Raw genomic sequence first — 16,244 nt, 5'->3', positions numbered from 1 at the left:
TTGCATCAATAAATAAGTTCATAAAAATAAAGACAGAAAAAAAATGTTTAATTTGACATGAGCAGAGTGTTCAGAAAGATACAAGCCAAGAAAAACAACTTGTTATTTTTACTCTTAAGTTTCTGCTTAAAAAGAAATCTTTATATTGGTGTGGTTTGCTCTCTGCTAATACTTAGAGGTACAATATTGTGTTATGCATTGAAGAGTACTTTACATTACTTTTTTTTTTAAATATATTTTGGGGCACTACTGTATTACAGATATTCACACTTATTCTCTAAATAAAAGTGTCTTAACATTTCAGTGTGCATGTTTCTGTGCTCATTTTTTCAGATTCACCTAAAAACATCACAGTTTCAGTCAGTCCCTCTGGTCCAGTACCAGAGAACAGCAACATGACTCTGACCTGCAGCAGTAATGCCAACCCAGCAGTGAGGAACTACACCTGGTACAGAGCTGATGGAGACCAGGAGACCTTTATTGGGACCGGAAGCTCTTTTAATGTTACTGTTTCAAAAGTCAAAAGTTCATTTTTCTGCAAGGCTACAAATGCACTTGGATGTGAACGATCAAGCAAGCTACAAATAGATGTTCAATGTATGTATTAATTTTCCATATTTACTCTTTACATATCCCAACTAGAATTCCATTAATAGGATTGAAGGATGTGCAATACATGAATTATTGTAATGAAACTAAAAGCAGTAACTGATCTTTGGGGTCGAGTTAAATTCTGAGACCGACAATAATCACATTACAAGTATTTAATTTAAGTATTGGTTGTAAATGTAGGGATTTCTGACAGGCACAATATTAGGCACACAGTAAGAAGAACTAAAAAAAATTCAAACTTTCATCAAATGGCTCTAAAGTTTCCATCAATACAACAGTTAAAGATTAAAGAGAGTTAAAGTTAAAGTTAAATACAGAAGAAAAAATATTTTTATTTGACTTGAACAGAGTGTTCAGAAAGATCCAAGCCAAGAAATACAGCTTGTCATATTTACTCTTCAGTTTCTGCTTGAACCTTTTTATTGGTATGATTTGTTCTCTGCTAATACTTAGAGGTATAATATTGTCTTATGCATTCAAGAGTATTTAATATTATTTTTTGAAAATATATATTTTGGGGCACTACTGTATTACAGATATTCACACTTATTCTGTAAATGAAAGTGTCTCAACATTTCATTGTGCATGTTTCTGTGCTCATTTTTTCAGATTCACCTAAAAATGTCACAGTTTCAGTCAGTCCCTCTGGTCCAGTACCAGAGAACAGCAATGTGAGTCTGACCTGCAGCAGTAATGCCAACCCAGCAGTGAGGAACTACACCTGGTACAGAGCTGATGGAGACCAGGAGGCTCCCATTGGGACTAGAAACTCTTTTAATGTTACTGTTTCAAAAGTCAAAAGTTCATTTTTCTGCAAGGCTACAAATGCACTTGGATGTGAACGATCAAGAAACCTACAAATAGATGTTCAATGTATGTATTAATTTTCCATATTTACTCTTTACATATCCCAACTAGAATTCCATTAATAGGATTGAAAGATCAAAGTCAAAGTCAATTTTATTTGTCAATTTCTTCAAATGTACTTGCCATACAAAGGAATTGAAATTACGTTTCACACTGTCCCATGCGTAAACATTGACAACAATAAAGTGCAGATGCACAACAAAAACAGTCCTAACAATAAGGTAATATAAAATAAAAAAGTGCAGGTAGACTTAAGGCATTATATTTAGGTAACATACAGGATATAACAAGACAAGACCGAACATATGATAAAGTGTTCCAACAGTGTGCCCTGGAAAGTAGTATACTAGTCTACTTGAGGTAGTCCCAGGTTGTGGTTGGTAAGGGTTTTTGTTTTAGTGCAGCATAAGACTGTAGCAGCAGTAGTAGTAATGTAAATAATATAAATAGTGCTAAAAAATACTAAAAATATATAGCAGCAGGTGTGTGCAATTGCAATGCAGAGGTAGTTGTTTCCAGTCAAGAGTGTTTTCCAGTTCTTGGTTCAGAGAGTGTTTCCTTGTTGGGAGTGTGCGTGGGTGGGGGGTGGGGGTGGGGTGGGTGGGGGTAGAGTCCAGTCTGTCTTCCTATACTCCTGCCAGTCTGGTGGTTCTGCTGGCTGGGAGCCGGGAGGGGAGAGAGTTCAGCAGTCTCACAGCCTGGTGGATGAAGCTGTTGGTGAGCCTGGTAGTGCGGGAGCGGAGACTTCTGTATCTCTTTCCAGAGGGCAGGAGGCTAAGCAGACAGTGCGCGGGGTGGGTTGCATCGTTGACAATTGTGATGGCTTTGCGGGTGAGGCGGGTGGTGTAGATGTCTTGCAGGGAGGGGAGTGGTACACCAACTATCCTCTCAGCTGTTCTCACAATGCGTTGTAGAGCTTTCCTGTTATAGTCAGTGCAGCTACCGCCCCACACAGTCATGCAGCTGGAAAGGATGCTTTCAGTGGTTCCTCTGTAGAATGTGGTCAGAATGGGTGGTGGAGCACTTGCCCGCTTGAGTTTGCGCAGGAAATAGAGGCGCTGTTGTGCTTTCTTGGCCAGTGATGCTGTGTTGGTGGTCCAGGAGAGGTCCTCACTGATGTGCACCCCCAGGAACTTGGTGCTGCTCACCCTCTCCACCGCAGCGCCGTCGATGGTCAATGGGGTGACAGGTGTGGCCTCTCTGGAAGTTGACAATAACCTCCTTGGTCTTGCTAACATTTAGCAGGAGGTTGTTGTCTCTGCACCACGTGGTCAGGAGCTCAACCTCTTTCCTGTAGTGGGTCTCATCGCCCTTGGTGATGAGCCCCACCAGCGTTGTATCGTCCGCAAACTTCACAAGGTGGTTGGAGCTGTAGGTTGGTGTGCAGTCATGTGTCAGCAGGGTGAAGAGCAGAGGACTGAGCACACAGCCTTGTGGAGCCCCCGTGCTCAGGGTGATGCTGTTTGAGACCTTGTTGCCCACACGCACCGCTTGAGGCCTCTGGCTGAGGAAATCCAGCAGCCAGTTGCAGAGGGAGGTGCTGAGGCCCAGTCTGTCCAGTTTACAGATGAGTTGTTGTGGTATTATGGTGTTGAATGCTGAGCTGAAGTCTATGAACAGCATTCTCACATATGAGTCTTTCTTGTCCAGATGAGTTAGGGCTGGGTGGAGGGCAGAGCAGATTGCATCCTCTGTGGATCGTTTCGCTCTGTATGCGAACTGGTATGGGTCCAGGGTGGGAGGCAGGGTGGATTTGATGTGTGACATGACTAGTCGTTCAAAGCACTTCATAATGATGGGTGTCAGTGCCACAGGGCGGTAGTCGCTGAAACAGGCTGGGGATGGTTTCTTTGGCACAGGTATGATGGTGGCAGTCTTGAAGCATGATGGGACAGTGGCTTGCCTCAGGGAGGTGTTAAAGATGTCTGTGAAGACATCCTTCAGCTCCTCTGCGCAGTCTTTCAGCACACTACCAGGGATGTTATCTGGACCCGCTGCTTTCCGGGCGTTGATGGTGATGAGTGTCCTCTTCACGATGGCAGCAGACAGGCACAGAGGCTGGTCGTGTGGAGGTGGTGGTGTTTTCTGTGGGCGTGTGTTGTTCTGTGCTTCAAATCGTGCAAAGAAGCTATTCAGGTTGTTGAGCAGAGTGGTGTCGCTCTCACAGCTACGCGCTGCAGGCTTGTAGTCTGTAATAGCCTGGATGCCTTGCCATAGGCTTCGTGCGTCCTTGCTATCATTGAAGTGGGAGGTTATCTTGTGTGTGTAGTCCTGTTTCGCTTTCCTGATGCCACGGGACAGGTTGGCTCTCGCTGTTCTCAGGCCTATTTCATCCCCAGCTCTGAAGGCCTTGTCTCTGGCCTTCAGCAGCCTGTGGACATCTCCTGTTAGCCATGGCTCCCGGTTGGCTCGAGTTGTGATGGTTTTCATTTGTGTAACATCATCAATGCATTTGGGGATGTATGAGCTCACCGTGTCTGTGTACTCCTCGATGTCTATGATGTTATTGTAGGTGGCTGCTTCCTTGAGAAAGATGTGCAATACATGAATTATTGTAATGAAACTAAAGCAGTAACTGATCAGAGTTAAATTCTGAGACCGACAATAATCACATTACAAGTAATTAATTTAAGTATTGGTTAATAAATGTAGGGATTTCTGACAGGCACAATATTAGGCACAATGTAAGAAGAACTAAAAAATTCAAACTTTCATCAAATGTCTCTAGAACTTGCATCAATAAATAAGTTCATAAAGATAAAGACAGAAAAAAAATGTTTAATTTGACATGAACAGAGTGTTCAGAAAGATACAAGCCAAGAAAAACAACTTGTCATTTTTACTCTTAAGTTTCTGCTTAAGAAGAAATCTTTATATTGGTGTGGTTTGCTCTCTGCTAATACTTAGAGGTACAATATTGTGTTATGCATTGAAGAGTACTTTACATTATTTTTAAAAAAATATCTTTCGGGGCACTACTGTATTACAGATATTCACACTTATTCTGTAAATAAAAGTGTCTTAACATTTCATTGTGCATGTTTCTGTGCTCATTTTTTCAGATTCACCTAAAAACATCACAGTTTCAGTCAGTCCTTCTGGTCCAGTACCAGAGAACAGCAACATGACTCTGACCTGCAGCAGTGATGCCAACCCAGCAGTGAGGAACTACACCTGGTACAGAGCTGATGGAAACCAGGAGACCTTTATTGGGACTGGAATGAGTTCATCTATTAAAGTCTCCAGAGACACACAGGCTTTGTTTTGCAAAGCTGAAAATGAAATTGGAGTTGGACGCTCCAGAAACATGCAAATTGAAGTTCAGTGTAAATATCACATTTTATATCTCTTTAGCATATTCTCTATCCACATCTAATTTGCATGTGCATTTGTATAATATTAAGATTCAACAAAAAAAGATAAAGAGAGAGGCAGACTAATTCAATGACAAAAATGTCCTTTGTTTAGCCTAGTCCATAAATGTCAAGAATCCAGCAAATGAGTCAAAACGGGTAATCTTAAAAACTGGTACAAGCACACCTAGGATGCACATAACAAACAAGCAAAGGAGAAAGCACTATAAGCACAAAGGGTTATCAGTTAATGAAACACAGGAGGGTCACAAGAGGATCCCACAAAGATTCAAGACAATTAATGAAAAACAGACAAGTAAACCTAGAAGCACTACACAATTACTAAGAATACGTTTCCAACCATAAATAACAAAAAGGGAAAATCAGACACAAAACTAAAGGAAGAAAATACAGAGAAGGAAAACACAGACAAATACTGAGCGAAGTAAAAAAAAAAAATCTCTATTACAAATAGAAACTGTAACTAAGAATTAAATACATGAAGATGAAAATGTGATAAACAAACTAAGAGCTAAACAGAAAATATTAGTAATATATAGAAATTTAAAGTCCATAAACTCAAAACTGTGTATGTAAAACCCAACACCACAGCAGATCTGATACCAACAAACAGCAATGTCACTCTGACATGCTGCAGTAATGCCAGCTGAGCAGTAAGAAAGTATTTGTGATGCAGCGCTAACAATAATCTTGAAAACTGATGGGGAACAAACACATTTTATAAATTAAAGATTTAAAGTTAACAGTCTGTTTAGCTCAAGTCTGAAAAGGATGTCAAACTCAGTAAAATTTAAATTTAAAATGTTCAAAATGGATTTTGCTTCATAGTAATAACCATCATCAGTGCTTCTTTTTGGTAATTTCTGTAAAATGTATTCAACATGATTGTGACTAACTCCTCTCTCTCTCTTCAATGACAGATCCTCCACAGATCCTGCTCTCATCACACTGCAGCTCAACACAAAGTCAGCTCAACTGTTCCTGTGAGACTCTGGGAAACCCATCCCCCACTATACAGTGGTATTTGAATGAACTACCTGTCAATCACTCTAAATGTGAAATATTCAATGAGACTCTGAACAGGACAATTCTGAGGAGCTTCTTCACTCTGAATCAGCCTCATAAGAAGGATCATCTCACCCTGCTTTGCCGCAGCTTCAACTCTCTGGGCTCAGCCAGCCAACAATTTTGTGTCAGCAGCCAACAGATTTCCACAGAACATCGACGTATGTCTTTTTTTACACTTGTAAATATTATTGCTTAAGTTGTATACGTACTAAAATGGAGACCAAGGAAATTTGAAACCTTAGCCAGTGATATAGTGTACTCTACAGAGCCCACTAAGAGATAATGTTAGGATTACATCTATGCTCCTCTAGGATTCACTTGCAATCAATTTCTTTGCAAGAAATTTTAGATACCCTCTAATCCATATAAAGAATGAATCTGTTACTTCAGTCCAGTTATAATAGACACACTAGGAGTTTCATAAAATGTATGTTGTGAGTTCAAACAAAAATCGTTTTTTAAAGACTACACGATTAATATACAGGGTATTTTTCTTTTTCTTTTTTTAAATTCAGTTCTGTATCCAGCGATAATATCCACTCTTGCAGTGCTGCTGTTAGCACTGCTACTATATGTGTTTTTTATCAGGTAAGTAAACAACTTGAGACTTTTTCAGAAAATCTTCACACTGTAGTGTTACAGTAAACTTTATTTGTCCTGATTCTATTTGACTAAATGCTGATAAGTACTTTGTTTATTTGGGCCTTCATTTGTTAAAAAACAGCTGACTTTATACATAACATTGGTGACACTATTGATTAAATGTAATATCAATCAAATGTGTTCCTCAACAGTCCATATAACATGTTACTGGTGGTTAATATTTGGATGTATTCATTTTCAAGACGTTTGTCTTTTAACATTCAGTAATGCATGTACAACTGTATTATTGCTTGCTAGCAGACAATTAATCTAACATAAGCCTTAACTCACTTTTGTAGAGGTGGTTGAGCTGGGGACTTTTTGCTTTAGCATGTCTTGTAAATTCATGCTGTGAACTAAAATGTAAATATTGGCAAAACTACAATGTATGTATTGTATGCATATAAGCTTGATGTTCTACTTTATTTTTCAGGGTTCAGAAGAATCCCTGTAAAAATAAAGGTCACTTAACAGATGAAAACAACACAACTGCAACGAGTCAGCCTCTGACTGAAGAAGGAAATGAGGTGCTTTATCTTCCTTTTAACAGTGTTGACAAATGCTGATGCTTCTGTAACTATACAGCAAGAAGTAGATTATCTTTACCACTGATATTTTCTATGTAATTGTAGGAACCAAGCACAACAGAAGAGTGCATTTATGCAAATGCTGATGGACTGAGAAGGGCAGAAAATCTTCACCCTGCAAACATCGCTGGACCAAGCAGCACTGACTTGCCAAGCTCTGGGCCAAAAAATGCAGAAGGAGGATGCAAAAAATCAGACAAGAAAGGGAACGAGAACGAACTGATTTACTCTAATGTGAACTGGAAGACGAAGAGCAAGAAAAAAAAGGGTGGAAAATCTTTGGACATGAATCTACCTGGCAGATCTTATTTGAAAGAGAAGTGCATGGTGAGGGGATTTAACAGAAAGTTTGTGAGCAATGCAGTAGAAATGGGAGGCCTGTATGCTCAGGTGGAGCCTAGAAATATGAGGAAGGAAGTGGGGTGTGAATATGTACAAGTCAAATTTAAAGAACAAAGCACTATGCAAAAATAGATATATAGTGCTGTGAAAAAATATTTATCCCTGATTTCCTGATGTCTTGCTTTTTGCATATTGGTCACACTTACGAGTTTCAAAACATTAAACTAATCTTGATATTGGAAAAAAACAACCCAAGTAAATCCATAAGGCACTTTAAAAAAAACAAAAAGTCCAAATCTATTAAAAATGTTCGATTATCTGAAACATTTTAATGTGACAAATATGGAAGGAAATAAGACATCAGAAAGCAGACAAATACTTTTCATGGCATAATGCAACCGTTTGCATTCTTGAGCTTACTACAAAATAAATAAGTAGCTGGTCTGTTCTCTGGGTGTGTCCTTGACACATTTAGTCACACTGTGGCAAAGACATTGAGCAATGCAATTATATTCCCTTTGTTCAGGTCATGGGCTTGTTTAGCACAGTATCTCAGATACTCCCTGAAATAGTCAAAGACTGGGTCGCTACCAAGTGGCTACAACTGGTCCAAGGAAACCTGTTAGAGAAGCGGGGAGAAGCTCTGGACATGCAGTTTGCATGCTTGAAATTTGCTGGTAATTCATTTTAGTCTGATTAGCCTGCAACAAACACATGGCTCTGAGCATGGAGCCTCCTGCATGGAGATGATGTGTGCCTATCAGAAACAGAAAACTGCCTAGCCCTGCAAACCCAAACACAAGCATGGAAAGACCGGCTCTCCGAAAACGGCGTGCGCCTGAACATCAAGAAGACTGAGTACCTTGAATGCGGCCCCCAGACCAACAGTACCATCACTATCGACGGCGAGCCGCTGACTGAAGTTGCCCAATTCAAGTACCTTGGGTTCCTTGTCACCTTGGACTGCGAAACTCTACCAGACGCCAGACGCCGTGTCAACACAGCGTAGATGAAGTGGCATCAGGTGAGTGGAGTCTTATGTGACAAGAGAATGCCAATCTATCTTAAGGCGAAAGTCTATAAGTCGATTGTGCGCCCAGTGGCACTCTACGGGTCAGAGTGCTGGCCACTGACGACCAAACATGAACAAGCTCTTCACACCATGGAGATGAAGATGCTGAGGTGGCATCTGGGTCTCACACGACTTGACCGAGCGAGGAACGAAGATGTCAGGAAACAATGGGGAGTGACACTGATCACAGACAAGATGCGAGAGGCGAGGCTCCAATGGTACCGCCATGTTGTCCGTAGCGATAAAAATTCCATCGCAAAGACAGCCCAGCAATTAGATCTGGATGGAAACAGGCCGCAAGGAAGACCAAAAAAGCGCTGGATGGACCGAATCAAGGATGATATGAAGGCTGTGAATGTTACACCAGAAGACGCCCTTGATAGGAAGAAGTGGAGGAAGGCATGCAAGATAGCGGACCCTGCGTCGCGGGATATAAACCGCTAGGAGGAACAAGAAGAAGAGCCTGCAACAAACACATGGCTCTGAGCATGACCCAGTTATAGTCTAGCTTCATCTGGGATGTGATATAGCCTTCCTATGATTGAATGCTCCAAATTCCAAGTAATTAAATGCTAAATTATTTTTGCTATAAATAGTCTATGCTCGAACCATTTCCAGCCTTCATCAAAGAATTGGTGGTAAATTTGTAGAACATGATAAAATCATTTTTTGGAACAATCTTCAAAAATAATTAAATAAAAAAGATTAAATATAAATAATTTATAGAATATTATTGCTTGGTAACTGAACATCATCACAACACACATCTGAATCTTATCGTTTAGCTGTTTTGTTTGTTTGTTTTATTAACATGCAATTGCAGGAAAAGTGTTGTTAACTGTTCTGATAATTAGTTGTTGTATTGTGTACCCAATCACACACTATCTATATATAGAGGTGATATTAATATATTTATAGTACCATGATAAGCAGACATGATAATTATGAAAAATACAAGGACCATTCACAGTGAGTTGTGCTTGATTTAATTTTCTGTCTTGTTGTAGGCTATAAATATAATGAATGATACTTAAACATAAATACAAGTGATTCAGTTTTTTTCAATAAATTATTTTGTCAAACATTTTTTTTAAATTTCAGTACATCTGGGAGTTTTTGTCTTATGTTAATGTGCTTTGGTGCTTTCGAGTTCGCTCATGGATTCACTCATGCTATTCCGTATTCGTAGAATGTATTCACTTGGTACAACACACTAGATTTGGGGGTGACTGACTGATATCTTGTAGGTTTTCTTTCCTGTACCTTTGTCCTCTAAGGTGTATGACGTCATTTCACTGAGTAAATGTTCTGGGTTGCATTGGCTGATAATAATATTTGTTCATCACCTGATCTAACCTGATTTTGAGTTCCTACGTTCCTCCTTATTGCATTATGAAAAGTGATGTATAAATATGTATGTAATCATTTTTCGAAGAACTTACATTAACACAGGAATCTGTCCCAATCCATCTAACCTTTGTCACACTGCTTTGGAGTTTAATGAACAACATGTGATGAAGTTTTTACCAAACTGGAAATTCAGTGAAACAAACAGAGCCCTTCTTTAAGGGGTTTCAGGGTTTCTCATGTTCAGACTGACTGCCTTAGTCAGCCTCAAAAAGGAAATAGTTTCCTGTTTGAGGCTGAATAGCAAAGAAAGTGGCAGAGCGATTAAGCTTGTGGTCAAAAAGTGACGTGGGAAAGGAAACAGACTGGGCCATCACAAACACAGTGAAGCAGCATCTATCTGGCCTGGTACGTTTCTCGTAAGTTATAAAGACTGAACTTCCTTTCTGTAGATCTAAGGCTGTATTACTAATGTAAAGCGAAGTTTTTGTGCTTTGTTCAACCTGGAAGTACTTTCTATGTACTTTCTACTTTCTAGCATTCTAGTGTAGAAAAATTAACTGTAGTACTATACACTTCCTCAGTAACTGATTTTGTGTCAGTGTATGATGACCTGTATTATAAAAACAATGTTACAGCTGCTGTGTTTCAGAGGTTGAAAGACCAAAGGTGACTTATCGGATGCTGTAAAGTGACTGCTGTCTTCATGGCCTCTGTTCATCTGCTTAGACTGCTGAGCTTGATGACTGGTAATAACGACCCACTTCTGTCTTTAGTTCTGTTGCTGATAATGCTCTTAAACAGTTAATGCAATTGTAAAACCATTAACAACGAGTGTCAACTTGGAATGACTGAGACAGAAAAAAATGGGGGAAAAAAACAACATAAAAGTTCCACAGGTTTCAGAAAAATACAACAACATATAAAAAATTTCAGACAATGTTCATTTCATACTATTGGTGTTACTGTATTATTTTCCTGTAGCAATACTTTTGGTTACTTTGATAATGTGACAAAGTCATAATCGTGTAAACTTATCAAATTAATCTTTAGTAATTTTGTACTAAAGGTAAGTTATATTCCTTAGAATTTGAAGACAGAACATCCACTCATTTCATTTTTAATGAGTTGACAGCAATATTAGGTTGATTTCTGAGAAGTCACTGGTGGTTTTTTATTATTTTTATATTGTTGATGTCTCTTAGTGGTTAGCCAGCTTTCATAATAGCATCTCTTCCAGTTGTGGGTCATCACCAAAGATATTATTGCAACATTTTGTGGTTTAGTGAAGTTTTTGACCTTCGCTTCTGCTCTCCTCTTCCTCTCACCCTTCTGCGGTACCTCAGTTCTCCAGCAGGTGAAAGGCCTCAGCATTAGAGTTCCCAAAACAGTTGTCGCTGTTGAAGGGACCTGTGTTGCGGTGCCAACAAACAGCAATGTCACTCTGACATGCTGCAGTAATGCCAGCTGAGCAGTAAGAAAGTATTTGTGATGCAGCGCTAACAATAACCGTGAAAACTGATGCGCAACAAACACATTTTATAAATTAAAGATTCAAAGTTAACAGTCTGTTTAGCTCAAGTCTGAAAATGAAATCACAGTCAGTAAAATTTAAAGCATCCCATTTTCAAAATGGATTTTGCTTCATAGTAATAACCACCATCAGTGCTTCTTTTTGGTAATTTCTGTAAAATGTATTCAACATGATTGTGACTAACTCCTCTCTCTGTCTTCAATGACAGATCCTCCACAGATCCTGCTCTCATCACACTGCAGCTCAACACAAAGTCAGCTCAACTGTTCCTGTGAGACTCTGGGAAACCCATCCCCCACTATACAGTGGTATTTGAATGAACTACCTGTCAATCACTCTAAATGTGAAATATTCAATCAGACTCTGAACAGGACAATTCTGAGGAGCTTCTTCACTCTGAATCAGCCTCATAAGAAGGATCGTCTCACCCTGCTTTGCCGCAGCTTCAACTCTCTGGGCTCAGCCAGTCAACAATTTTGTGTCAGCAGCCAACAGATTTCCACAGAACATCAACGTATCTTTTTTTACACTTGTAAATATTATTGCTTAAGTTGTATACGTACTAAAATGGAAACAAGGATGTTTGAAACCTTAGCCAGTGATATAGTGTACTCTACAGAGCCCACTAAGAGATAATGTTAGGATTACATCTATGCTCCTCTAGGATTCACTTGCAATCAATTTCTTTGCAAGAAATTTTAGATACCCTCTAATCCATATGAAGAATGAATCTGTTACTTCAGTCCAGTTATAATAGACACACTAGGAGTTTCATAAAATGTATGTTGTGAGTTCAAACAAAAATCGTTTTTTAAAGACTCCACGATTAATATACAGGGTATTTTTCTTTTTCTTTTTTTAAATTCAGTTCTGTATCCAGCGATAATATCCACTCTTGCAGTGCTGCTGTTAGCACTGCTACTATATGTGTTTTTTATCAGGTAAGTAAACAACTTGAGACTTTTTCAGAAAATCTTCACACTGTAGTGTTACAGTAAACTTTATTTGTCCTGATTCTATTTGACTAAATGCTGATAATTACTTTGTTTATTTGGGCCTTCATTTGTTAAAAAACACTTTTGCAGCTGACTTTATACTCAACATTGGTGACACTATTGATTAAATGTAATATCAATCAAATGTGTTCATCAACAGTCCATATAACATGTTACTGGTGGTTAATGTTTGCATGTATTCATTTTCAAGACGTCTGTTAACATTCAGTAATGCATGTACAACTGTATTATTGCTTGCTAGCAGACAATCTAACATAAGCCTTAACTCACTTTTGTAGAGGTGGTTGAGCTCATGACTTTTTGCTTCAGTGTGTCTTGTAAATTCATGCTGTGAACTAAAATGTAAATATTGGCAAAACTACAATGTATGTATTGTATGCATATAAGCTTGATGTTCTACTTTTTTTTTTTTTTTTTTTTTAGGGCTCAAAAGAATCCTTGTAAAAATAAAGGTCACTTAACAGATGAAAACAACACAGTTGCAATGAGTCAGCCTCTAACTGAAGAAGGAAATGAGGTGCTTTATCTTCCTTTTAACAGTGTTGACAAATGCTGATGCTTCTGTAACTATACAGCAAGAAGTAGATTATCTTTACCACTGATATTTTCTATGTAATTGTAGGAACCAAACACAACAGAAGAGTGCATTTATGCAAACGCTGATGGACTGAGAAGGGCAGAAAATCTTCACCCTGCAAACATCGCTGGACCAAGCAGCACTGACTTGCCAAGCTCTGGGCCAAAAAATGCAGAAGGAGGATACGAAAAATCAGACAAGAAAGGGGACGAGAACGAACTGATTTACTCTAATGTGAACTGGAAGATGAAGAGCAAGAAAAAAAGGGTGGAAAATCTTTGGACATGAATCCACCTGGCAGATCTTATTTGAAAGAGAAGTGCATGGTGAGGGGAGTTAACAGAAAGTTTGTGAGCAATGCAGTAGAAATGGGAGGCCTGTATGCTCAGGTGGAGCCTAGAAATATGAGGAAGGAAGTGGGGTGTGAATATGTACAAGTCAAATTTAAAGAACAAAGCGCTATGCAAAAATAGATATATAGTGCTGTGAAAAAATATTTACCCCTGATTTCCTGATGTTTTGCTTTTTGCATATTGGTCACACTTAGGAGTTTCAGAACATTAAACTAATCTTGATATTAGAAAAAAATAACCCAAGTAAATTCAAAACACTTTTTATAAAAAAGTCCAAATCTTTAAAAAATTTTTGATTATCTGAAACATGTGACAAATATGGTAGGAAATAAGACATCAGAAAGCAGACAAATACTTTTCATGGCATAATGCAACCTTTTGCATCCTCGAGCTTACTACAAAATAAATAAGTAGCTGGTCTGTTGTCTGGGTGTGTCCTTGACACATTTAGTCACACTGTGGCAAAGACATTGAGCAATGCAATTATATTCCCTTTGTTCAGGTCATGGGCTTGTTTAGCACAGTATCTCAGATACTCCCTGAAATAGTCAAAGACTGGGTCGCTACCAAGTGGCTACAACTGGTCCAAGGAGACCTGTTAGAGAAGCTGGGAGAAGCTCTGGACATGCAGTTTGCATGCTTGAAATTTGCTGGTAATTCATTTTAGTCTGATTAGCCTGCAACAAACACATGGCTCGGAGCATGACCCAGTTATAGTCTGGCTTCATCTGGGATGTGATAAGGCCTTCCTATGATTGAATGCTCCAAATTCCAAGTAATTAAATGCCAAATTACTTTTGCTATAAATAGTCTATGCTCGAACCATTTCCAGCCTTCATCAAAGAATAGGTGGTAAATTTGTAGAACATGATAAAAATCATTTTTTGAAACAATCTTGGAAAATAATTACATAAAAAAAGATTAAATATAAAATAATTTATAGAATATTATTGCTTGGTAACTGAACATCATCACAACACACATCTGAATCTTATTGTTTAGCTTTTTTGTTTGTTTGTTTTATTAACATACAATTGCAGGAAAAGTGTTGTTAACTGTTCTGATAATTAGTTGTTGTATTGTGTACCCAATCACACACTATCTATATATAGAGGTGATATTAATATATTTATAGTACCATGATAAGCAGACATGATAATTATGAAAAATACAAGGACCATTCACAGTCAGTTATACTTGATTTAAGTGTCTATCTTGTTGTAGGCTATAAATATAATGAATGATACTTAAACATAAATACAAGTGATTCAGTTTTTTTCAATAAATTATTTTGTCAAACATTTTTTTTTAAATTCCGTACACCTGGGAGTTTTTGTCTTTTCTTAATGTGCTTTGGTGCTTTCGAGTTCACTCATGGATTCACTCATGCTATTTCGTATTTCCTGTACGTTTGTCCTCTAAGGTGAATGATGTCATTTCACTGAGTAAATGTTCTGGGTTGCATTGCATTGGCTGATAATAATATTTGTTCATCACCTGATCTAACCTGATTTTGAGTTCCTACGTTCCTCCTTATTGCATTATGAAAAGTGATGTATAAATATGTATGTAATCATTTTTCGAAGAACTTGCGTTAACACAGGAATCTGTCCCAATCCATCTAACCTTTGTCACACTGCTTTGGAGTTTAATGAACAACATATGATGAAGTGTTTAGCAAACTGGGAATTCAGTGAAACAAACAGAGCCCTTCTTTAAGTCTTTCAGGGTTTCTCATGTTCAGACTGACTGCCTTAGTCAGCCTCAAACAGGCTGAATAGCGAAGAAAGTGGCAGGGCGATTAAGCTTGTGGTTAAAAAGTGATGTGGGAAAGGAAACAGACTGGGCCATCACAAACACAGTGAATCAGCATCTATCTGGCCAGGTATGTTTCTCATAAGCTATAAAGATTGAACTTCCTTTCTGTAGATCTAAGACTGTATTACTAATGTAAAGCAAAGTTTTTGTGCTTTGTTCAACCTGGAAGTACTTTCTATGTACTTTCTACTTTCTAGGATTCTAGTGTAGAAAAATCAACTGTAGTACTATACACTTCCTCAGTAACTGATTTTGTGTCAGTGTATCATGACCTGTATTATAAAAACAATGTTACAGCTACTGTGTTTCAGAGGTTGAAAGGCCAAAGGTGACTTATCGGATGCTGTAAAGTGACTGCTGTCTTCATGGCGGCCGCTCATCTGCTTAGACTACTGAGTTTGATGACTGGTAATAACGACCCACTTTTGTCTTTAGTTCTGTTGCTGATAATGCTCTTAAACAGTTAATGGAATGTAAAACCATTAACAACGAGTGTCAACTTGGAATGACTGAGAGAGAAAAAATGGCAAATGGCCTATATTTGTATAGCGCTTTTACTTAGTCCCTAAGGACCCCAAAGCGCATTACACGTTCAGTCATCCAACCATTCATACACACACTGGTGATGGCAAGCTATTGTAGCCACAGCCGCCCTGGGGCGCACTGACAGAGGCGAGGCTGCCGGACACTGGCGCCCTCTGACCACCACCAGTAGGCAATGGGTGAAGTGTCTTGTGTCTGTGAAGGTTCTCAGTCATCCAGGTCATCGTAGTCAAAGGAGTTTGCAGACTCAGCAGACTCAGCAGTCCACCTGCATCTTAAGGATAAAGGTCACTCTTTCGAGGATGCCAATGTTCACATTTTGGACAGAGAGGACAGATGGTTTGAAAGAGGAGTGAAAGAGGCCATCTATGTCCACTGTGAGCGACCATCTTTGAACAGAGGCGGTGGTTTACGACACCAACTGTCTGCCATCTATAATCCAGTTTTGAGTTCCCTCCCCAGACGCCTTAATGCCCACTCACATCCTGGGCC

General features: G+C 38.8%; 2 protein-coding genes across 2 annotated transcripts in view; both read left to right on the top strand.

The window, feature by feature from the left end:
• Nucleotides 1-7,658, top strand: part of LOC109204113 (sialoadhesin) — a 70,268-nt gene extending 62,610 nt beyond the window's left edge. The window contains exons 14-20 of the mRNA XM_025911183.1: nt 334-597; nt 1,222-1,485; nt 4,542-4,805; nt 5,774-6,079; nt 6,437-6,509; nt 6,997-7,090; nt 7,196-7,658. Coding sequence (XP_025766968.1) covers nt 334-597; nt 1,222-1,485; nt 4,542-4,805; nt 5,774-6,079; nt 6,437-6,509; nt 6,997-7,090; nt 7,196-7,624 — 1,694 coding nt within the window. The 3' untranslated portion in view covers nt 7,625-7,658. The remainder of the gene's footprint in view (nt 1-333; nt 598-1,221; nt 1,486-4,541; nt 4,806-5,773; nt 6,080-6,436; nt 6,510-6,996; nt 7,091-7,195) is intronic.
• A 2,691-nt stretch (nt 7,659-10,349) lies between these two features.
• On the top strand, nt 10,350-14,724 carry LOC109204120 (SIGLEC family-like protein 1). The gene is made up of 5 exons (XM_025911210.1): nt 10,350-10,660; nt 11,654-11,959; nt 12,314-12,386; nt 12,885-12,978; nt 13,084-14,724. The coding sequence occupies exons 1-5, from the start codon at nt 10,618-10,620 to the stop codon at nt 13,324-13,326; spliced, it is 759 nt and encodes a 252-aa protein (XP_025766995.1). The 5' UTR covers nt 10,350-10,617; the 3' UTR covers nt 13,327-14,724.
• The last annotated feature ends 1,520 nt before the right edge of the window (nt 14,725-16,244 follow it).

Source organism: Oreochromis niloticus, linkage group LG11 (assembly GCF_001858045.2).
Source record: "Oreochromis niloticus isolate F11D_XX linkage group LG11, O_niloticus_UMD_NMBU, whole genome shotgun sequence".
Classification (NCBI taxonomy): Eukaryota; Metazoa; Chordata; class Actinopteri; order Cichliformes; family Cichlidae; genus Oreochromis; species Oreochromis niloticus.
Note: the sequence above shows the minus strand (reverse complement) of the source record. Positions and strands in the feature narration are given on the sequence as shown.

Coding starts and splice junctions, on each gene's coding strand:
- LOC109204120 (XM_025911210.1), top strand. CDS start 10,618: ATGGCCTCTGTTCATCTGCTTAGACTGCTGAGCTTGATGACTG. Junction 10,661..11,653: donor ACTGCTGAGCTTGATGACTG/GTAATAACGACC, acceptor CTTCAATGACAG/ATCCTCCACAGATCCTGCTC. Junction 12,979..13,083: donor TAACTGAAGAAGGAAATGAG/GTGCTTTATCTT, acceptor ATGTAATTGTAG/GAACCAAACACAACAGAAGA.